Source organism: Heptranchias perlo, chromosome 29 (assembly GCF_035084215.1).
Source record: "Heptranchias perlo isolate sHepPer1 chromosome 29, sHepPer1.hap1, whole genome shotgun sequence".
In the NCBI taxonomy this organism is placed as follows: Eukaryota; Metazoa; Chordata; class Chondrichthyes; order Hexanchiformes; family Hexanchidae; genus Heptranchias; species Heptranchias perlo.
The window spans coordinates 2,286,731-2,310,746 of record NC_090353.1 but is presented as its reverse complement, the minus strand read 5'-3'; the positions used below and the strand labels follow the sequence as shown (position 1 = coordinate 2,310,746).

At 47.0% G+C, this 24,016-nt stretch overlaps 1 protein-coding gene across 1 annotated transcript in view; it reads left to right on the top strand.

Moving 5' to 3' along the window:
- The window catches only part of LOC137299321 (zinc finger protein 436-like), a 31,138-nt gene extending 7,898 nt beyond the window's left edge, over positions 1 to 23,240 (top strand). Inside the window, exon 3 of the mRNA XM_067967969.1 lies at positions 21,818 to 23,240. Within this exon, the coding sequence (XP_067824070.1) occupies positions 21,818 to 22,756 (939 nt within the window). The 3' untranslated portion in view covers positions 22,757 to 23,240. The remainder of the gene's footprint in view (positions 1 to 21,817) is intronic.
- The last annotated feature ends 776 nt before the right edge of the window (positions 23,241 to 24,016 follow it).

Here is a 24,016-nt window from a genome sequence, read left to right as displayed (position 1 = left end):
AAAAGCCTTGGCGAGTTGCTGCAGTGCATCCTGTGGATGGTACACACTGCAGCCACAGTGTGCTGGTGGTGAAAGGAGTGAATGTTTAGGATGGTGGATGGGGTGCCAATCAAGCGGGCTGCTTTGTCCTTGATGGTGTCGAGCTTCTTGAGTGTTGTTGGAGCTGCACTCATCCAGGCAAGTGGAGAGTATTCCATCACACTCCTGACTTGTGCCTTGCAGATGGTGGAAAGGCTTTGGGGAGTCAGGAGGTGAGTCACTCGTCGCAGAATACCCAGCCTCTGACCTGCTCTTGTAGCCACAGTGTTTATATGGCAGGTCCAGTTAAGTTTCTGGTCAATGGTGACCCCCAGGATGTTGATGGTGGGAGATTCGGTGATGGTAATGCCATTGAATGTCAAGGGGTGGTGGTTAGACTCTTGTTGGAGATGGTCATTGCCTGGCACTTGTGTGGCGCGAATGTTACTTGCCACTTATGAGCCCAAGCCTGGATGTTGTCCATGTCTTGCTGCATGCGGGCTCGGACTGCTTCATTATTTGAGGGATTGCAAATGGAACTGAACACTGTGCAATCATCAGCCAACATCTCCATTTCTGACCTTATGATGGAAGGAAGGTCATTGATGAAGCAACTGAAGGTGGTTGGGCCTAGGACACTGCCCTGAGTCTACAATAGACCCAAACATGCATTCCTCACATTTGGAGGTGAGGGGTTTAAGGAGATGGTTGTTAGTGGAGAAAAGAAGCCTGGGGGGTTATCTTTGTTCTCCAGAATGTTCCTGGAACAGTGGGTGGTTTTGGTAGAGGAGAGTGAGGCCCAATAGCACTTGATGTGGTCCAGCCAGATCAGGTATGTATAACTGAACCAGTTATGCTGAAGTCTGTGTCCCTTGAACTTGAGGGAGTGAAGTTGGAGGTCATACCAGGGGGAATGACAGGGATGGGGGAGAGTAAATGTTTTACTCGGGACAAGAGAGTGGTTAAGCAAATTGACAACTGCATAAATATTGTAGTTGGTATTTTGAAAGTGCAGTTGTGAGTGACTTGGGGGAGAGTTTTTTTCCAGGGACATATGCAGAGAAAGTGGGGTTGGAAGGGGAATGTGGGTGGTGATAACCTTGTTTGATTGAGACGATACGAATAGAGAGGCCACGTGAGTTGGCAAGGTTGAGGGGGTGACTGAATGGGTGGGAGAGTTTATACAGAGGAAGAGGCTTAGGAAGGGCAGTGAAATCAGAGGAGGAGAGGGGGCAAGGGGAGCCCAGAGGAGAGGGGGCAAGGGGAGCCCAGAGGAGAGGGGGCAAGGGGAGCCCAGAGGAGAGGGGGCAAGGGGAGCCCAGAGGAGAGGGGGCAAGGGGAGCCCAGAGGAGAGGGGGCAAGGGGAGCCCAGAGGAGAGGGGGCAAGGGGAGCCCAGAGGAGAGGGGGCAAGGGGAGCCCAGAGGAGAGGGGGCAAGGGGAGCCCAGAGGAGAGGGGGCAAGGGGAGCCCAGAGGAGAGGGGGCAAGGGGAGCCCAGAGGAGAGGGGGCAAGGGGAGCCCAGAGGAGGGGGCAAAGGGAGCCAAGATGGAAAGGAGCGAGGATATTTTGGTGAAGGGCGGAAGAGAATGAGAATTTTAAAGGAGAGGTGAGATTGATGCAATAAGGTGAGGTGCTCAAAGAAGATGCCTGAGAAGTAGGGTGTGATTTGGTGATAAGGGCCACACCACCACCGTGGCAGTTTGGGCAGGGCACGTGGTGGAAGCTATAACCAGGCAGAGAGGCTCCAGTAAAGGGTGATGTATCACCACCCGTGAGCCAAGTTTCAGTCAAAGCCAGGATGTCAACGCAGTCATCAATAACAAGGTTGTAGCTGGCCACGGCCTTATTTGTGAGGAATGGACGTTCTGGAGGGGAATGCGGAGAGGGCAGTGATTGATTTGTATATATTGGTAGGTGAGGTGAGCGGGATAGTTATCCTCCGGTGGTTAAGCTGGTCGGGAAGGTCAGCAAGAGGGGGATGAGGCGGTTGGGGTTGCTGCTGGTAAAGTGGCAACGAAGCTAACTTCAACAGGCCCTTCGGAGAACACAGAGAGAGAGACACAGAAGAAGCTGTGGGCTTATCCAAAGGGATTCATGCCCGGAAGGGCAGCAGGAGAGTAGGAAGGCAGAGAAGTAGTGATGGGTTGGGATAGGGACTTGGAGGGTTAAAGTACCCAAGAGGGGAGCATTGAATGATGGTATGACTGGCTAACGGGGATGGGAACAGAGGGAAGGACCCGAAAGAAAAAAGAGATATTAGTAGTGAGCTCGGGTCTGAAACGGCAGCCAAAATGTGCCTGTGAACGGACACCGAGATTTCAGGTTATATCGACGTGGCAGAGATTAGGAGAGGACAGGGAGGAGACGATCTGAGTGAGTTGAAAGTTGAAGCCTGAGGTCCTGTGCTGGGATGAAGTTGTCTTGTAGACAGGATAGAATTGGCTTTGAGCATCAACGGACCGATGTCCAGACAGTGCGAGTGAGTTCAGGAGCTGTTGGAGGGGCGGAGGATCAGTCGGCTGGAGGTTGGACATTGGGCCAAGGAGAAGTGGGGAGTCGATCTTCATCCAGGGGTCATGAGAACATAAGAAATAGGAGCAGGAGTCGGCCATACGGCCCCTCGAGCCTGCTCCGCCATTCAGTCAGATCACGGCTGATCTTCAACCTCAACTCCACTTTCCCACCCAATCCCCATATCCCTTGATTCCATTAGAGACCAAAAATCTATCGATTTGAGCCTTGAATATACTCAACAACTGAGCATCCACAGCCCTCTGGAGTAGAGAATTCCAAAGATTTACAACCCTCTGAGTAAAGAAATTCCTCCTCATCTCAGTCCTAAATGGCCAACCCCATATCCTGAGATTATGCCTCCTAGTTCTAGACTCTCCAGGCAGGGGAAGCAATCTCTCATCTACCCTGTCAAGCCCGCTAAGAATTTTATATGTTTCAATGAGATCACCTCTCATTCTTCTAAACTCCAGAAAATATAGGGCCATTCTACTCAATCTCTCCTCATAGGACAGCCCTCTCATCCCAGGAATCAATCTAGTGAACCTTCATTGCACCGCCTCTAAGGCAAGTATATCCTTCCTTAGGTAAGGAGACCAAAACTGTATACCGTACTCCAGGTGAGGTCTCACCAAAGCCCTGTACAGTTGTGGCAAGATTTCCTTACTCTTGTACTCCAACCCCCTTGCAATAAAGGCCAACATACCATTAGCCTTCCTAATTGCTTGCTATACCTACATGTTAACTTTCTGCGTTTCATGTACAAGGACATCCAAATCTCTGAACACCAACATTTAATAGTTTCTCACCATTTAAAAAATATTCTGTTTTTCTATTCTTCCTACCAATGTGAATAACCTCACATTTGCCCACATTATACTCCATCTGTCCATATCCCTTTGCAGACTCTTTGTGTCCTCCTTCACCTAGTTTTGTATCGTCAGCAAACTTGGATACATTACACTCGGTCCCTCCATCTAAGCCACTAATATAGATTGTAAATGGCTGAGGCCCAAGGACTGATCCTTGTGGCACCCCACTAGTTACAGCCTGCCAACCTGAAAATGACCCATTTATTCCTACTCTTTGTTTTCTGTCCTTTAACCAATCCTCTATCCATGCTAATATATTACCCCCAACACCATGAGCCCTTGTCTTGTGTAATAACCTTTTGTGTTGTACCTTGTCGAATGCCTTTTGAAAATCCAAATATATCACATCCACTGGTTTCTCCTTTACCCTGCTAGTTACACCCTCAAAAAACTAATAGATTTGTCAAACACAATTTCCCTTTCATAAAACCATGTTGACTCTGCCTAATCATATGAGTTTCTAAGTGCCCTGTTACCACTTCCTTAATAATGGATTCTAGCATTTTCCCGACGACTGATGTCAGGCTAACTGGCCTGTAGTTCCCTGTTTTCTCTTCCTCCTTTCTTGAATAGTGGGGTTACATTTGTTACCTTCCAATCCATTGGGACCGTTCTAGAATCTAGGGAATTTTGGAAGATCACAACCAATGCATCCACTATCTCTGCAGCCACCTCTTTTAAAATCCTAGGATGTAGGCCATCAGGTCCAGGAGATTTGTTGGCTTTTAGTCCCATTAATTTCTCCAGTACTTTTTCTTTACTAATCTTAATTACTTTAAGTTCCTCACTCTCATTAGCCCCTTGATTCCCCACTATTTCTGGTATGCTTTTTGTGTCTTCTACTGTGAAGACAGATACAATTTGTTTAATGTCTGCCATTTCCTTATTCCCCATTATAATTTCTCCTGTCTTAGCCTCTAAGGGACCAACGTTTACTTTTGCTACTCTCTTTTTACATACTTGTAGAAGCTCTTATATTTCAGTTTTTATATTTCTTGCTAGTTTACTCACATTCTATTTTCGCTCTCTATCAATTTTTTGGTCATCCTTTGCTGATTTCTAAAACTCTCTCAATCCTCAGGCTTACTACTCTTCTTGGCAACATTATAAGCCTCTTTTAATCTAACACTATCCTTAACTTAGCCACGGTTCAATGAAAGGTGAGTAGGGGCCTCGGTGTTACTGCGTACCAGTGGATCTAGGATACCAGCAGTGGAGCGAGGAGCAGTGGGAGTGAAACCCAAGGGCCAAGAGCAGGGAGCCGGGGGAGGGTGAGTAGGAAATCCACAGAATCAGTGTAGATGAGGGAGCTGGTTTGAGGTACATCAACAGCTTGTATTTATATAGTGCATTTAACGTAGTAGAACGTCCCAAGGCGCAGGAATGTAATCGGACACCGAGCCAAAGGAGAGGACATTCGGACAGGTGACCAAAAGTTTGGTCAAAGAGGTTTTAAGCAGGGTCTTAAAGGAGAAGAGAAAGATGGCGAGGTTTAGGGAAGTAATTCCAGAGCTTAGGGCCTAGATGGCTAAAGGCATGGCTGCCAATGGTGAGGCAAAGGAAGTGTGGGATGCACAAGAGGCCAGAATTGGAGAAGCACAGAGATCTCAGAGGCTGGAAGAGGTTACAGAGATAGGGAGGGGCGAGACCATGGAGGGATCTGAACAAAAGGACCAGGAGCCAGTGTCGGTCAGCGAGCACAGGGTGATGGGTGAATGGGACTTGGTGCGAGTTAGGATACGGGCAGCAGAGTTTTGGATGAGCTGAAGTTTATGGAGGGTGGAAGATGGGAGGCCGGCCAGGAGAGCATTGGATTAGTCAAGTCTAGAGGTAACAAAGGCATGGATGAGAAATAAGAGGGGGCCAAGGATAGATCCTCGGGGGACTCCAGAGGAACGGGAAGAGAAGCCATTGCAGGTGATTTTGTGGCTACGACAGGATAGATAAGAACGGAACCAGACGAGCGCAGTCCCACCCAGCTGGACGATGGAGGAGAGGCGATGGAGGAGGATGGTGTGGTCAACCGTGTCAAAGGCTGCAGACAGGTCGCGAAGGATAAGGAGGGATAGTTTACCACGGTCACAGTCACATGGGATGTCATTTGTGACTTTGATGAGGGCCGTTTCAGTGCTGCGGCAGGGGCAGAAACCTGATTGGAGGGATTCAAACATGGAGTTGCGGGAAAGATGGGCCCGGATCTGGGAGGTGGCAACAAGTTCAAGGACTTTGGAGAGGAAATGGAGGTTGGAGATGGGGCAGCAGTTTGTAAGGACAGAAGGGTCAAGGTTGGGCTTTTTGACGAGGTGGGTGCTGACAGCAGATTTGAAAGGGAGGGGGACAATACCTGAGGAGAGGGAACCGTTAGCAATATCAGCTAACAGGGCGGCCAGGAAGGGACATTGGGTGGTCAGCAGTTTAGTGGGAATAGGGTCGAGGGAGCAGGAGGTGGATATCATAGACAAGATACGCTCAGAGAGGGCATAAGAGAAACTAGAGAAAGATGCAAGTTCAGAGGGAACCTTAGGGGAAGTTTGACTTGATGGGCTAGGGAAAGGGAGGGCAGAGGCAGCTGAACGGATGGTCTCAATTTTAGTGATAAAAAAGTCCACGAGCTCCTTGCATTTGTTGGAGATGAGGCTAGATGGGCAGGGGTGAGGGGTTTAAGGATACGGTTGATAGTGGAGAAAAGAAGCAGGAGGAACATCTGTAGGGAGGTAAGGAACCGGTCCCACCCAATCCAGTGGAGGTGACGGAGGAGTTCTGAAGGACGAGTGGAGCATTGGAGAGTCAGCGGCCATAGGAAGCAACAAAGCAGAGATCATTTAGCCGCAAGGGGGCAGATTCCAGAGCAGGATGGGAACCAAGAGGAACAGATCAGAGCCAGCTCAGCTGTCGAGTGAGGTCTCAGTGGAGGAGCAGGAAGCAGACCAGGTCCTGGAATAGAGACCGTTCAGCAGAGAATACTGTCTCGGGAAAGCGATGGCAAAGGTGGAGGTGACAGGAAAGCCCCGAAGCCAATGGAGAAAGCGGATTTCTGTCCAGGACTCTTACAGCAGTAGAGTAAAGCTGAGGAGCCAGCAGTGCATTGAAGTACAGTCCTGAAGCTCAGCATGTGGGGGTGGGCACTGGAGGCTAGAACAGGCTACCTTAAACTTGAAATGATTGAGTGCCAGAGAAGAATCCCAGCAGCTGAGGCCTACAGTGTCAGAGCAGCACAGTCCTGATGGCCGAGGAATCTAAGAGTCGGGTAAAGCAAAGAGGAGCAGAGATCCAGGCATTGAAAAGAGCTCAGTTTAAAAACATAGAACAAGCAGGTCCAGAGTTTGGGTAATGTGCTATGTACAGGTCCAGAGTTTGGGTAATGTGCTATGTACAGGTCCAGAGTTTGGGTAATGTGCTATGTACAGGTACCTTTAAACTTGTAGATTGAGCTAAAATGCACCTGCTATTAGGGGCAGGAGGAGTTAAGACGACTGGGAGGGAAAGGTCAATGATGACCATGGATAGAGTTACAAAGGAGAGGAGCTCAGAAGAGAGCTGCCAGACCAAGAGCCATCTTTCTGTAGATAGGAATGTGACTGTCCAAGGACTGGATGGTACAAACCAACTGGTTCTGGAGGAGGCATAGCTAAATGACCTCACCCAGGGTTGGGGAAAGGCAGGGAGAACTCAAACTTCACTGTGCACTCTGAATTTTAAAAAGCCCTTTATGAGGGGAATGTGTTTTTGGCTATTGGGGGGAAGAACATTACCAGAAATGGTTCTACTCCACACCTCACTTATGGTCACTCTCGGATTCAGTGTTGACGGTCACTCCTGTAGTGTCCCCTACAATCTAGAGCACACCCTTTCCTGCCCATTATCAGGGTAATAGAAAGTGAGACCCAGGGGTTGTAACAGAAACTTTTACTTCGACCTGGGCTACTGGAATATGTCAGGTGCCGTCACGGGACACTCCTCTCTCTAAAAGCACACTTACCAAATCGAGGTGGGGGTTTACACAAACAAGATATACAAATAAACGAAAACAGTAACACCATGGAAAATATATGTTCCTGTCCGGTCACACTGCTGACCTTATGATGGAGGTAAGGTCTTTGCTGAAATGGCTGAAGATGTTTGAGCTGAGGACATTGCCCTAAGAAACTGCTACAAAATCCTTGGGCTGTGATGACAGGCCTCCAGCAACCATGGCCATCTTTCAGTGTCAGGGCTGACTCCACAATTAGAGGGTTTTACCTTTGATCCCCATCCACCTCAGCTTTGTTGGGGTTCCTTGGTGCCTTATTTGGTTGAGAGCAGCTCCTTTCACCTCTATTACATTCAGCTCTAGTGTCTGTGTCTGGATCAACAAACGAGTGTTTGATGGGACAGTGTAGAGGGAGCTTTACTCTGTATCTAACCCTGTACCTGCCCTGGGAGTGTTTGATGGGACAGTGTAGAGGGAGCTTTACTCTGTATCTAACCCTGTACCTGCCCTGGGAGTGTTTGATGGGACAGTGTAGAGGGAGCTTTACTGTATATCTAACCCATGCTATGTGTGTTCTGGGAGAATCTGATGCTGATACCAGATGCTCAATGATAAAATGTCCCACTTTTTGACACTGACATACATCACCTTGATGAGCACAAATATTCACTCAAAGGAGACACAAACCAATGGTCTCCTCCCCTGTCTGCAGATATTGAGGGACAGCGAATACTTCTTGTTGTTCATTTAAATACTCCAGATTTTGAAGTTCTATTTAAGCATCAAAACCAGGTGCGAGTGAGGGGATAAAAGACCCCAGGCAGCAGGTAAATTCAGAGTGGATCAATTTTTATTTGGAATATTGCTCTCACTGAAGAAAATAAGCAAGGAAGTGGGACACACGCCCACTGCCACTGCTGGCCAGCCCGGGACATTTTGTTTCCCCACTCCGGCCAACGACAGCTCGATGGTCACTTCCAGCGACAGCAGCTCGGCATTGACCGGTCCTCACCCTGCCCCCTGGGCTTTAAACTCATTCCCTGGATCAGAACCGCCCATTCCCAACACTCAGGGAGCGGGCCTGCCGCTCCGCAGAGAGGAGCCATTAACCTGGCCCGGGGGATGAGGCCCGCACCCGCCATGGAGCCTCCACTTAAAGGAGCTGCGCTACTCGTTTAAAAAACAGCCGACAGAAAATCAAAGGAATAAAGGGGCCGACACGAAGCTCAAGACCCGCCCTTCCCGCACAGCGATTGGCTGGAGCGGCTGGCCTTCACTCTCTTGATTGGTCGGAACCGACGTCAATCACTGGATATACGCGTCATGCGATCACGTGGTCCGTTCGGCTCAAAATCGCGAAATGCCATTCGGGCTCGCGGAAACTAACGGCGCTCCACGCGCATGCGCTCCGCCGCTAGTTGAGACGTGGCCGCTGCTGATCCTCCGGGGGCGGGGCCTGGGTCAGGGGGCGGGGCTATGCGGGCCCGAGTCCCGCCCCCCCGCACTCTGACGGGAAGAGAGAGCGGGCGCGCCGCTCACTGCCGCCACCTCCCGGCCGCCTGTGGGACTCCTGTCACAGCTCAAGGCCCCGTGTGGGCGGATCGCATGTGAATGAACTGTGATTAAATGTGGGAAGGATTCATGGTCAACCAAAGCTCTTCCCCCACACACCGAACTCACACCAAGTATCAAGGGGATTAGTATCTTTGAAAGTACATAAATCACCAGGCCTGGATGAAATGTATCCCAGGCTGTTAAAAGAAGCCAGGGAGGGAATAACGGAGTGAACTGCTGAGAGTTTGGTGTGTGTCCAACTGCAGCTACTGGCTAACCGCATTTCGGAGCTGGAGCTGGAGCTGCGGGTGGATTCACTGTGGAGCATCCGCGATGCTGAGACTACCGTGGATAGCACGTTCAGTGAGGTGGTCACACCGCAGGTAAAGATTACGCAGGCAGAAAGGAAATGGGTGACCGCCAGGCAGAGTAAAAGGACTAGGCAGGTAGAGCAGGAGTCCCCTGGGGCCATCTCCCTCTCAAACAGATATACCGCTTTGGATACTGTTGGGGGAGATGGCTTATCAGGGGAAAGCAGCAAGAGGCAGGTTCCGGGCACCACGGGTGGCTCTGCTGCACAGGAAGGGAGGAAGAAGAGTGGCAGGGCTATAGTGATAGGGGATTCAATTGTAAGGGGAACAGATAGGCGTTTCTGCAGCCGCAAACGTGACTCCAGGATGGTATGTTGCCTCCCTGGTGCTAGGGTCAAGGATGTCACGGAGCGGCTGCAGGGCATTCTGGAGGGGGAGGGTGAACAGCCAGTAGTCGTGGTCCATATCGGTACCAACGACATAGGTAAAAGAAGGGATGAGGTCCTGCAAGGTGAATTCAAGGAGTTAGGAGATAAATTAAAAAGCAGGACCTCAAAGGTAGTGATCTCAGGATTACTACCAGTGCCACATGCTAGTGAGTATAGGAACAGGAGAATAGACAGGATGAATGCGTGGCTGCAGGGATGGTGTAGGAGGGAGGGATTTAGATTCCTGGGACATTGAGACCGGTTCTGGGGAAGGTGGGACCTGTACAAACGGGACGGGTTACACCCGAGCAGGACCGGGACCAATGTCCTCGCGGGGGTGTTTGCTAGTGCTGTTGGGGAAGGTTTAAACTAGAATGGCAGGGGGATGGGAACCTGAGCAGGGAGTCAGAAGGGAGTAAAGTTTAGAGCAGCAAGAGAGGGGAAGACCCAGCGGAAATTTACAATACAAATAGTACAAACAGTTGTTCAAGAACAAGTGAAAGGGAAAAGCATAGAGCAGCAGAAAGAAAGTGTACTTTAGGCACTACAGATAAAGTGAAAACTAGAAGGCGTAAGGCGATTAACCCAGCATCAAAGCTGAAGGTCAGACTAGGGTGTGTGGCCCAACTAAGAGTTCTATATACAAATGACAGAGTATAAGGAATAAATTAAATGAAGTACAGGTTCAAATTCAAATTGGAGGGTATGACATGATAGTTATTACTGAGACATGGCTGCAGGATGGTCAGGATTGGGAACTAAATATACCGGGTTATAAGGTGTACAGGAGAGATAGGGAAAATGGAAGAGGGGGTGGAGTAGCCTTAGTGATTTGAGATGAAATCAATTCAATGATAAAGGAGGATATAACGAGAGGTAAGCAGCCAACAGAGAACTTATGGGTTGAATTGAGAAATAGGAAAGGATCTAAGACTATAGTGGGAGTTGTGTATAGGACCCCTGGCAGCAGCTCTGAAGTGCTGGATTGTATAAATGCAGAGATTAGACAAGCGTGTAAGAAAGGCATAGTGGTCTTAATGGGGGACTTTAACCTTCACATAGATTGGGAAAAGCAGACTAGCAACTGTCAGAAAGGTAGTGAATTTCTTGAGTGTGTTTGGGATAGTTTTCGACAGCAGTATGTCCTAGAGGCAACAAGGGGGCAAGTCATACTAGATTTAGTAATGAGTAATGAACCAGATTTAGTTAACAGCTTAATTGTGCGTGAACATCTATCCAATAGTGATCATAACATGATCGAGTTCAATGTAGTGTTTGAAAGGGAAAAAAGTGAATCAGCTGCTAAGATTCTAGACTTGGGTAAGGCCGACTTCAATGGGATGAGACAGAGACTGTCCACAGTAAACTGGGCAAATCTGTTAATGGGTAAAATGACTGATGATCAGTGGGAAATGTTTAAAGAAACATTTAACGAGATACAGAATCGGTTTATACCCCTGAGGGGCAAGAACTCTACTTGCCAAAAAAAACAGCCACAGACAACTAAAGAGGTAAGGGACAGGATAAGACATAAGGAAAGGGCATACAAAAAGGCAAAAAATGGCACAGATCCTGACAAATGGAAAGATACAAAGATCAACAAAGGGTCACAAAACAGATAGTAAGAGTTACAAAAAGAAAGCATGAAAAGAAACTTGCAAGGGATATCAAAACCAATACGAAGAACTTTTATAGTTATATTAGGAAAAAGAGGGTGGTCAGGAGCAGTGTTGGCCCCTTAAAAACTGAAAGTGGGGATATTGTCATTGACAATGGGGAAATGGCGGACATGTTGAAAAATTACTTTGCATCAGAATTTACAGTAGAAAAAGAGGATAGCATGCCGGAAATCCCACGGAAACTAATATTGAATCGGGGCCAGGGACTCGATAAAATTAACATAAGTAAAGCAACAGTAATGAAGAAAATAATAGCACTAAAGAGTAACAAATCCCCAGGACCAGATGGTTTCCATCCCAGGGTTTTAAAGGAAGTAGGTGAGCACATTGCAGATGCCCTAACGATAATCTTTCAAAGTTTTCTAGATTCAGGAACTGTCCCTCTAGATTGGAAAATTGCACATGTCACTCCGCTTTTTTAAGAAAGGAGAGAGAGGGAAACCAGGGAATTATAGACCAGTTAGCCTAACATCTGTTGTGGGGAAATTGCTGGAGTCTATAATTAAGGATAGGGTGACTGAACACCTCGAGAATTTTCAGTTAATCAGAGAGAGCCAGCATGGATTTGTGAAAGGTAGGTCGTGCCTGACAAACCTGATTGAATTTTTTGAAGAGGTGACTAAAGTAGTTGTCAGGGGAATGTCAATGGATGTTATTTATATGGACTTCCAGAAGGCATTTGATAAGGTCCCACATAAGAGACTGTTAGCTAAGTTAGAAGCCCATGGAATCGAGGGAAAAGTACGGACTTGGTTAGGAAGTTGGCTGAGCGAAAGGCGACAGAGAGTAGGGATAATGGGTAGGTACTCACATTGGCAGGATGTGACTAGTGGAGTCCCGCAGGGATCTGTCTTGGGACCTCAATTATTCACAATATTTATTAACGACTTAGATGAAGGCATAGAAAGTCTCTTATCTAAGTTTGCCAATGACACAAAGATTGGTGGCATTGTAAGCAGTGTAGATGAAAACATAAAATTACAAAGCGATATTGATAGATTCGGTGAATGGGCAAAACTGTGGCAAGTGGAATTCAATGTAGACAAATGTGAGGTCATCCACTTTGGATCAAAAAAGGATAGAACAGGGTACTTTCTAAATGGTAAAAAGTTAAAAACAATGGATGTCCAAAGGGACCTAGGGGTTCAGGTACATAGATCATTGAAGTGTCATGAACAGGTGCAGAAAATAATCAATAAGGCTAATGGAATGCTGGCCTTTATATCGAGAGGACTAGAGTACAAGGGGGCAGAAGTTATGCTGCAGCTATACAAAATCCTGGTTAGACCGCACCTGGAGTACTGTTTGGAATCAATTCTGAGGGACAGGATAAATCATCATTTAGAAAGGCACGGACTAATCAAGGACAGTCAGCATGGATTTGTTAAGGGGAGCTCATGTCTGACTAACTTGATTGAATTTTTTGAGCAGATAACAAGGAGGGTCGATGAGGGTTGTGCGTTTGATGCAGTCTACATGGATTTTAGCAAGGCTTTTGACTAGGTCCCACATGGCAGACTGTTCAAAAAAGTAAAACCCCATGGGATTCAAGGGAAAGTGGCTAGTTGGATCCAAAATTAGCTCAGTGGCAGGAAGCAAAGGGTAATGGTCGACGGGTGTTTTTGCGAATGGAAGGCTGTTTCCAGTGAGGTTCCACAGGGCTCAGTACTGGGTCCCTTGCTTTTTGTGGTACATATTAATGATTTGGACTTGAATGTGGGGGGCTTGATCAAGAAGTTTGCAGATGATAGTGAGGAGGAAAGCTGTAGACTGCAGGAAGATATAGTGAAAGGGAGATAGACGAACTAATATGTTGGCAAATTTCTGAGTGCAAAAATAAGAGGGCAATAATAGTAGGGGACTTCAACTACCCTAACATCAACTGGGATTCAAACAGTGTGAGGGGCACAGAGGGTAGATCGAATCGGACCAGGACCAACTCCGTTAATGGTAGGGCATTGGGGAGAGTTATAGAACAAAGAGATCTAGGAGTACAGGTTCATAGCTCCTTGAAAGTGGAGTCACAGGTGGATAGGGTGGTGAAGAAGGCATTCAGCATGCTTGGTTTCATTGGTCAGAACATTGAATACAGGAGTTGGGATGTCTTGTTGAAATTGTACAAGACATTAGTAAGGCCACACTTGGAATACTGTGTACAGTTCTGGTCACCCTATTATAGAAAGGATATTATTAAACTAGAAAGAGTGCAGAAAAGATTTACTAGGATGCTACCGGGACTTGATGGTTTGACTTATAGGGAGAGGTTGGATAGACTGAGACTTTTTTCCCTGGAGAGTAGGAGGTTAAGGGGTGATCTTATAGAAGTCTATAAAATAATGAGGGGCATAGATAAGGTAGATAGTCAAAATCTTTTCCCAAAGGTAGGGGAGTCTATAACGAGGGGGCATAGATTTAAGGTGAGAGGGGAGAGATACAAAAGGGTCCAGAGGGGCAATTTTTTCACTCAAAGGGTGGTGAGTGTCTGGAACGAGCTGCCAGAGGCAATAGTAGAGGCGGGTACAATTTTGTCTTTTAAAAAGCATTTGGACAGTTACATGGGTAAGATGGGTATAGAGGGATATGGGCCAAGTGCAGGCAATTGGGACTAGCTTAGTGGTATAAACTGGGCGACATGGACATGTTGGGCCGAAGGGCCTGTTTCCATGTTGTAAACTTCTATGATTCTAGGGTACAAAATTCTTGATCGGTGTCCAGGAGAACTTTTTTAGCCAGTACGTGACAAGCCCAACGAGAGGGGATGCAATTCTAGATTTAGTCCTGGGAAATGAAGATGGGCAAGTGGGTGAAGTGACAGTGGGTGACCATATTGGGGATAGTGACCACAATTCAGTTAGTTTTCGCATTGTTATGGAAAAGGACAGAGTTAAATCAGGAGTAAATGTTTTAAATTGGGGGAAGGCAAATTTTACAGAACTAAGAGGTGATTTGACAGAAGTGGACTGGACACAACTACTTGAGGAGAAATCAGTGGCAAGCCAGTGGGAGGCACTAAAAAGTGAAATTCTACGGGTACAATGCAGACACGTCCCCTCAAAGAGAAAGGGTGGCACTGCCAAATTTAGAGCCCCCTGGTTGTCTAGAAGTATACGGGGCAAGATAAAGCAGAAAAAGAAAGCTTATGACTGTCACAGAAAACTAAATACTGCAGAAAGCCTAGAGGAGTATAGAAAGTACAGGGATGACATAAAAAATGAAATAAGGAAAGCAAAGAGAGGGCATGAAAAAATATTAGCTAGTAAGATTAAAGAAAACCCAAAGATGTTTTATCAGCACATTAAGAACAAGAGGATAGCTGAGGAAAAGGTGGGACCTATCGGGGATGATAAGGGTAACTTGTGTGTAGAAGCAGAGGATGTGGGTAGGGTTTTAAATGAATATTTTGTCTCCGTATTCACAAAGGAAAGGGATGATCCGGACATAGTAGTTAAAGAGGAGAGGTGTGAAATATTGGATATGGTAAACATAACGAGAGAGGAAGTCAGGGAGGAAATAGCGGATGCTCTGACGATCATTTTCCAATCCTCACTAGATACAGGGGAGGTACCGGAGGACTGGGAGACTGCAAACGTAGTACCATTGTTTAAAAAGGGTACGAGGGAAAGGCTGAACAATTATAGGCCGATCAGTCTTACCTCGGTGGTGGGCAAACTATTAGGATCAATACTGAGAGATAGGATAAACTGTCACTTGGAAAGGCATGGTTTAATTAGGGATAGTCAGCTTGGATTTGTTCAGGGAAGGTCATGCCTTACAAATCTGATTGAATTCTTTGAGGAAGTGACAAGGAGGATTGATGAGGGTAGTGCAGTGGATGTTGTCTACATGGATTTTAGTAAGGCATTTGACAAGGTCCCACATGGCAGACTGGTCAGAAAGGTAAAAGCCCATGGGATACAGGGAAATGTGGCAAATTGGATCCAAAATTGGCTCAGTAACAGGAAACAAAGGGTAAAAGTCGATGGATGTCTTTGCGAATGGAAATCCGTTTCCACTGGTGCGCCACAGAGCTCGGTGTGGGGTCCCTTGCTGTTTGTGGTATATATTAATGATTTGTACTTGAATGTAGGGGGCATGATTGGCAAATTTGCAGACGACACAAAAATTGGCCGTGTAGTTGATAGTGAAGAGGATAGCTGTAGACTCCAAGAAGATATCAATGGGTTGGTGGAGTGGGCGGAAAAATGGCAAATGGAGTTCAACCCGGAGAAGTGTGAGGTAATGCACTTAGGGAGGGCAAACAGTAAAAGGGAATACGTAGTAAACAGGAATATATTGAGAGGGGTAGAGGAAGTGAGAGACCTTGGAGTGCATGTGCACAGGTCCCTGAAGGTGGCAGTACAGGTAGATAAGGTTGTGAAGAAGGCATACGGAATGCTCTCCGTTATTAGCCGAGGTCTAGAATACAAAAGCAGGGATGTAATGATGGAACTGTATAAAACGCTGGTAAGGCCACAGCTGGAGTATTGTGCGCAGTTGTGGTCACCACATTACAGGAAGGACATAATTGCTCTGGAGAGAGTGCAGAGAAGATTTACAAGAATGTTGCCAGGGCTTGAAAATTGCAGTTACGAGGAGAGATTGGATAGGCTGGGGTTGTTTTCCTTGGAGCAGAGGAGGCTGAGGGGAGACTTGATTGAGATGTACAAAATTATAAGGGGCCCAGATAGAGTAGACAGGAAGTACCTGTTTCTCCTAGCGGAGAGTTCAAGAACTCGAGGACATAGATTTAAGCTGATTGGCGGAAGGATTAGAGGGGACATGAGGAAAAACCTTTTTACCCAGAGGGTGGTGGGTGTATGGAATTCGCTGCCCGAATTGGTGGTCGAGGCAGGGACCCTCAACTCTTTTAAAAAGTACCTGGACCTACATTAAAGGCGCTGTATAAATGCCAGTTGTTGTTGGTGTGGTACAGAGCTAAAGAGAATCAGGTTTCATCAGGAATCAGGAAGATCTCAGGTTTCATCTTCCATCTGCACAGAGCTATCTGGTCAGGGGCAGGTTACTGTTTCCTCATGGGCCCTGGCCATGGTATGATAGGGGAGGGGAAAAATATAGGGTTCTCACGCCTGCTCACAGTGCAGTCTGTGTGGGGCTGCAGTGTGTTTACTCTGAGCCATTGGGGAGTCCCAGGTTTGCATCTTTCCCCAAAGTGTGGGGTGGATTTCTCTGGGTGCCAGACAGGGAGTTGCGAGCACTGAATCCATCAGGTCTGCAAGCTACAGAAATTGCACATGTTCTCCAAGCGGGTTCAGGAAGCGAATGCAGCATCCCGTGTGATAAGGAGGGTGTAACTTTGTCATCATACAAATAGGGGAACCTCAATTATACACTTTCCCCATTATCCACCAGAATTTACTCAGGATAAAGCCTTGCATCCGACATCAATCTCAATCATCAATATAAACCAATCCCAGTCACTGACACCAATCTCCTCCTGTCTGATATAAACCAATCCCAGTCACGGACACCAATCTCCTCCTGTCTGATATAAACCAATCCCAGTCACTGACACCAATCTCCTCCTGTCTTATATAAACCAATCCCAGTCACTGACACCAATCTCCTCCTGTCTGATATATATCAACCCAAAGCCCAAGAAAGATTAAGTTCAGTCCCTATTATCTGGGTTGTTCTTGTCTTCATTCCCGTGCCGAGGGGATTGCTGTACCAGGTAAGGAAGGGCAAAATTTGCGGCGTCTCGATTATCTACCAATTATCCCCCTCCTCCCCCCCCAACTTCTTTCTGGTGCATAATGGGAGAGCGCTTCTAATGGCGACTGTAGTTAGCCAGGGTGCCCCGGACTCGAAGGTTTTTGTTTATTTTGTGTAATAATGCCGGCCTTCCTGCTCCAAATGTCGTACTCATCTTAATTGCATGAGAAAAAACAAAGTTTTCATTCGAAGATTTATCTCCCCAATGGCAGTTGTTATTACCCAGGATACCTCGCGCGGCGGAAAGTGCCCTAGCTCTCTGAGTAGGGTCCAGTGCGCAGGCGCAGGAGGCTGGTTGGCGAACGCTGCTCCTGAGCATGCGCCGGAAGCTGTGGGCTGAGCCAGAGGGCGGAGCGGGAAGAGGTCGGAGAGAGTTCGTCCGTTAACCCGGGCAGGGGGCCTTTATAAACACTGAGTGCGGCCCCACAGAGAAATCTATCTGTCAGCCGGGCCTGCACTATCCGTCGCTCCGGTTTCGCTCTGACGGGACTCGCGACGAAGCGCGGCGCGCCCAGGAGGCCGTGGCGCATGCGCGGTTGTACCGGGGCGGATAGAGCGGTTTCTGGAGCGCGGAGGATTGTGGGGGAAGCGAGGGGCCATCTTTTCCTGTTTATGAATCGCGCGAAGAACCGATTTCGATCCAAAGCTCTGACCACAATCTTCCAGTCCTCCTTAGATATGGGGATGGTGCCCGAGGACTGAAGGATTGCAAATGTTACACCCCTGTTCAAAAAAAGGAATAAACCCGGCAATTAGAGGCCAGTCAGCCCAACGTCGGTGGTGGGAAACTTTTAGAGACAATAATCTGGGACAAAATTAATTGGCACTTGGAAACATATGGGCAAATAAATGAAAGTCAGCACAGATTTGTTAAAGGAAAATTGTCATTGACTATCTTGATTGATTCATTAATTATGCTCTTGCTGTTTATGTAAGAGTAGGGCCTTTTAGAGACCAAAAAGGTAACCTACATGTCAAGCGGACGATGTGAGTATGGTTCTTAATGAATACTTTGCATCTGTCTTCACAAAAGGAAGGGACGATGCAAACATTGTAGTTAAGGAGGAGGCGTATGAAATATTGGATGGGATAAACATAGTGAGAGAGGAAGTATTAAGGGGGTTAGCATCTTTGAAAGTAGATAAATCACCAGGCCCGAATTAAATGTAACCCAGGCTGTTAAGAAAAGCAAGAGAGGAAATAGTGGAAGCTCTGACCATCATTTTCCCATCCTCCCTGGCTACAGGTGTGGTGCCAGAGGATTGGAGGACTGCTAACATTGTACCGTTGTTTAAAAAGGGAGAAAAGGATAGACCGAGTAATTACAGGCCAGTCAGTCTAACCTCGGTGGTGAGTAAATTATTGGAATCAATTCTGAAGGACAGTATTAATCGTCATTTAGAAAGGCACGGATTAATAGAGGACAGTCAGCAGGGATTTGTTTAGGGAAGATAGTGTCTGACTAACTGGATTGAATTTTTTGAGGTAACAAGGAGGGTCGATGAGTGTAACGTGTTTGATGTAATCTACATGGATTTTAGCAAGGCTTTTGACAAGGTCCTACATGGCAGACTGATCAGAAAAGTAAAAGCCCATGGGATCCAAAATTGGCTCAGTGGCAGGAAGCAAAGGGTAATGGTCGACAGGTGTTTTTGGGACTGGAAGGCTGATGCCAGTGGGTTTCCACAGGGTTCAGTACTAGGTCCCTTGCTTTTTGTGGTGTAGATAGGTGATTTAGACTTAAATGTAGGGGACATGATTAAGAAGTTTGCAGATGATACAAAAATTGGCCGTGTGGTGCAGGTCATTCATCAATTGGTCCATGTGCACAAATAGTTGAAGGTGGCAGGGTAGGTTGAGAAAGCAGTTAAAGCATACAGGATCTTGGGCTTTATAAATAGAATTGTAAACAATTTTACAACACCAAGTTATAGTCCAGCAATTTTATTTTAAATTCACAAGCTTTCGGAGGCTTCCTCCTTCGTCAGGTGAACGATGTGAAAATAGAGGCATAGAGTACAAAAGTATGGAAGTCATGATGAGCCTTTATAAAACACAACTGGAGATGTGTGTCCAGTTCTGGGCACCGCACTAAGAAAGATTCGAAGGCTTGAGAGGATGCAGAAGAGACTTACTAGAATGATTCCAGGGACTTGAGTTACATGGATAGACTGGAGAAGCTGGTGTTGTTCTCCTTGGAACAGAGACGGTTGAGAGGAGATTTGATAGAGGTATTCAAAATCATGAAGGGTTTAGACAGAGTAGAGAGAGAAACTGTTCCCATTGGTGGAAGGGTCAAGAACAGAGGACATAGATTTAAGGTGATTGGCAAAAGAACCAAAGGTGACATGAGAAAAACCTTTTTACACAGTGAGTGGTTAGGATCTGGAATGCACTGCCCGAGGGGGTGGTGGAGGCAGATTCAATCATGGCCATCAAAAGGGAACTCGATAAGTACTTGAAAGGAAATAATTTGTACGGCTACGGGGAAAGGGCAGGGGAGCGGGACTAACTGGATTGCTCTTGCATAGAGCCGGCATGGATTCAATGGGCCAAATGGCCTCCTTCCGTGCTGTAACCTTTCTATGATTCTATTGTTGATGGTGAGAAGGAAAGCTGTGGACTGCAGGAAGATATCAACGGACTGGTCAGATGGGCAGGAAAGTGGCAAATGGAATTCAAGCCAGAGAAGTGTGAGGTAATGCATTTGGGGAGGGCAAACAAGGCAAGGGAATACACAATAAATGGGAGTTTATTAAGGTGTAGACGAACAGAGGGACCTTGGAGTGCGTGTCCACAGATCCCTGAAGGTAGCAAGACAGGTAGATATGGTGGTTAAAAAGGTATACGGGATACTTTCCTTTGTGGTGGTGTTCCCCAGGGGTCAGTATTAGGACCACTGCTCTTTTTGATATATATTAATGACCTGGACTTGGGTATAGAGGGTATAATTTCATAGTTTGCAGATGACACAAAACTCGGGGGGAAATGTAGTAAACATTGTGGAGGATAGTAACAGACTTCAGGAGGACACAAGCACCAGGAGCAGGAGTAAGCGGGAAAGTAAGCTGTGAGGGGGATGCAAAGAGTCTGCAAAGGGATATAGAGAGGATTAAGTGAGTGGGCAAGGTGGTGGCAGATGGGGTATAATGTGGGGAAGTGTGAGTTTATTCACTTTGGTAGGAAAAATAGAAAAGCAGAATATTCTTTGAAAAAAGTGAGAAACTAACACATGTTGGTACTCAGAAGGATTTGGGTGTCCTTGTACACAAATCACAAAGTTGACATGCAAGTACAGCAAGCAATTAGGAAGGCAAATGGTATTATAGCCTTTATTTGCAAGAGGGTTGGAGTATAAGAGTGAGGAGGTCTTGCTGTAATTATATAGGGCTCTGGTGAGGCCGACCTGGAGTACTGTGTAGTTTTGGTCTCCTTACCTAAGGAAGGATATACTTGCCTTAGAGAAACATAGGATAGTTACAGCACTGGAGCCCATTCGGCCCGTCGAGCCTGTGCCGGCTCTCTGCAAGAGTAATCCAGCTAGTCCCATTCCCCCGCCTTTTCCCTGTAGCCCTGCAAATTTTTTCCATTCAAATACTTATCCATTTCCCTTTTGAAAGCCACGATTGAATCTGCCTCCACCACCGTTTCAGGCTGGACATCGCAGGGAGGGGGTGCAACAAAGGATCACTGGATTGATTCCTGGGATGAGAGGGTTGTCCTGTGAGAGAATGAGCCTATACTCTCAAGTTTAGAAAAATGAGAGATGACGTCTTTGAACCATAAAATTCTTGAGGGCTTGACAGGGTAGATGCTGAGAGGCTGTTTCCCCTGGCTGGAGAGTCTAGAACTCATAGTCTCAAAGGTAAGAGGTCGGCTGTTTAGGACCGAGACGAGGAAAAATTTCTTCACTCAGAGGGTTTTGAATCTTTGGAATTCTTTACCCCAGAGGGCTGTGGATGCTGAGTCGTTGAGTATATTCAAGACTGACAGCAACAGATTTTCAGATACTAATGGAATCAAGGGATATGGGGATAGGGCAGGAAAGTAGAGTTGAGGTAGAAGATCAACCATGATCTGATTGAATGGTGGAGCAGGCTCGAGGGGCTGTATGGCCCACTCCCCCATTTCTTATAAAAGAAAAACAAATTTACTACAGAAACTAGAACTGTCTGTTCTGAATCTCAATCCTGTTCTTAAACTCCTTTTACAGGGCGTTAGAAATGGAGGATTTACAGACGGGAAACTCAAACCAAACATCACATCAGGATCTGACAGAGTGACTGTCCATATGTTGTTTCTGTGGGAAAAGATTTCAAACATCAGTGAGGCTGGAAAATCACCAAGACACACACACCCGAGTGAGAGTGTTCCAGTGCACTGACTGTGGGAAGAGCTTTAACCAGTTACACAGCCTGAAAAAATATCGCACCATTCACAGCGGGGAGAAACTGTACACGTGTTGTGTGTGTGTGGACGAGGCTTCAGACGATCATCCAACCTGGAGAGACACAAGGCCAGTCACATAGGGGAGAAACTGTGGAAATGTGGGAAGGAACTGAATAAACCGTCAGAGCTGGAAATTGATCAATGTACCCAGACGAGGGGCCTCCTTTTCTCCTGGTGAAGGAAGGGATTTCATTGGACATACAGCATCCTGTAACACCACGTGTTCTTACTGACACTAAACTTTTGAAATGCTCTGTGAGTAGGTTATTTCTGGCATCTGATGACTCACCAGCACAGTCACACTGGGGAGAGGCCGTTCTCCTGCTCCGTGTGTGGGAAAGGATTCACTCAGTCCTCCACCCTGCTGACACACCAGCGAGTTCACACTGGGGAGAGGCCATTCACCTGCTCAGTGTGTGGGAAGGGATTCACTCAGTCCTCCTCCCTGCAGAAACATCAGCGAGTTCACACTGATGAGAGGCCTTTCAAATGCTCCAACTGTGGGAAGAGCTTTAAAAGCTCCGATGAACTTCTGATGCACCAACGCATTCACACCGGGGAGAGGCCGTTCAGCTGCTCTCACTGTGGAGAGAGGTTTCGGCAGTCCTCCAGCCTGTTGACTCACCGGCGAGTTCACACTGGGGAGAAGCCGTTCTCCTGCTCTGAGTGTGGGAAGGGATTTACTCGATCATCAACTCTGTTGACTCATCAGCGAGTTCACACTGGGGAGAGGCCGTTCACCTGCACAGAGTGTGGGAAGGGATTCACTCGATCATCCTACCTGCTGACACACCAGCGTGTTCACACTGGGGAGAGACCCTTTAAATGTCCTGACTGTGGGAAGAGGTTTAAAAGCTCTGAGGAACTGATGATTCATCAGCGCATTCATACAGATGAGAAACCATTCAGCTGTGGTCGCTGCGGGAAGAGGTTTAGGCAGTCCTCCACCCTGCTTACACACCAGCGAGTTCACACCGGGGAGAGGCCGTTCACCTGCTCAGTGTGTGGCAAGGGATTCGCTCATTCGTCCAATCTGCTGACACACCAGCGAGTTCACACTGGGGAGAGACTGTTCAGCTGCTCTGTGTGTGGGAAGGGATTCACCCGGTTGTCCCATCTGGTGATACACCAGCGAGTTCACACTGGGGAAAGGCCATTCACCTGCTCCACATGTGGGAAGGGTTTCACTCAGTCATCCTCCTTGTCGAGACACCAGCGAGTTCATGTGTGACTGTAGTGGGTAGACTCTACTGTTAATCATATCTAGGACTCAACAATGTTTATTCTGGCAGTTAGGCTTTGTTTATGCTGATGTGAATAACCCTGGATTTTAATATTGTGTATATGTGTCACATTTTTGGGTTAAGTTAGATTTTCTCTTGGGTTTAGCATCACAAGCCACTCCTGTAAGTGGACCTCGCATCCCTATGGTCTGGAGTGTTCCCTTTCCTGCCCAATCTCTAGGCAAACAATAGTAAGGTGCAGGGATCATAACAGAGACCCTTCCTCTGTACCCAGCTACTAGAATGTGTCAGGTGATTCTATTCATCAGGAGTGGACTGGATATTTGCTCTCACCCAATCCGCTTTGACCCAACATTTTACCTAGTTACCTAAGGAGATTCAAACACCTTGACCGCTGTCACAATAACTGCTACAAACGAGCTGGGTTTTAATATTCTGGACATAGGTTTAATAAATCAGCTTTGTTCCAAACACACTGTCAATGTCTATATTAATGACTTGGATATGAATGTAAAAGGTATGATCAGTAAGTTCGCTGATGATACAAAAATTGGTAGGGTGGTAAATAGCGAGGAGGATAGCCTCAGTCTGCAGGACGATATAGATGGGTTGGTCAGATGGGCGGAACAGTGGCAAATGGAATTTAACCCAGAAAAGTGCGAGGTGATGCACTTTGGAGGGACTAACAAGGCAAGGGAATACACAATGAATGGGAGGACCCTAGGCAAGACAAAGGGTCAGAGGGATCTTGGTGTGCAAGTTCACAGATCCCTGAAGGCAGCGGAACAAGTAGATAAGGTGGTAAAGAAGGCATATGGGATACTTGCCTTTATTAGCCGAGGCATAGAATATAAGAGCAAGGAGGTTATGATGGAGCTGTATAAAGCACTGGTTAGGCCACAGCTGGAGTACTGTGTGCAGTTCTGGTCGCCACACTACAGGAAGGATGTGATCGCTTTGGAGAGGGTGCAGAGGAGATTCACCAGGATGTTACCAGGGCTGGAGCACTTCAGCTATGAAGAGAGATTGGGAAGATTGGGTTTGTTTTCCTTGGAGCAGAGGAGGCTGAGGGGGGACATGATTGAGGTGTACAAAATTATGAGGGGCACAGATAGGATGGATACTAAGGAGCTTTTTCCCTTCGTTGAGGGTTCTATAACAAGGGGACATAGGTTCAAGGTGAAAGGCGGGAGGTTTAGAGGGGATTTGAGAAAGAACTTTTTCACCCAGAGGGTGGTTGGAGTCTG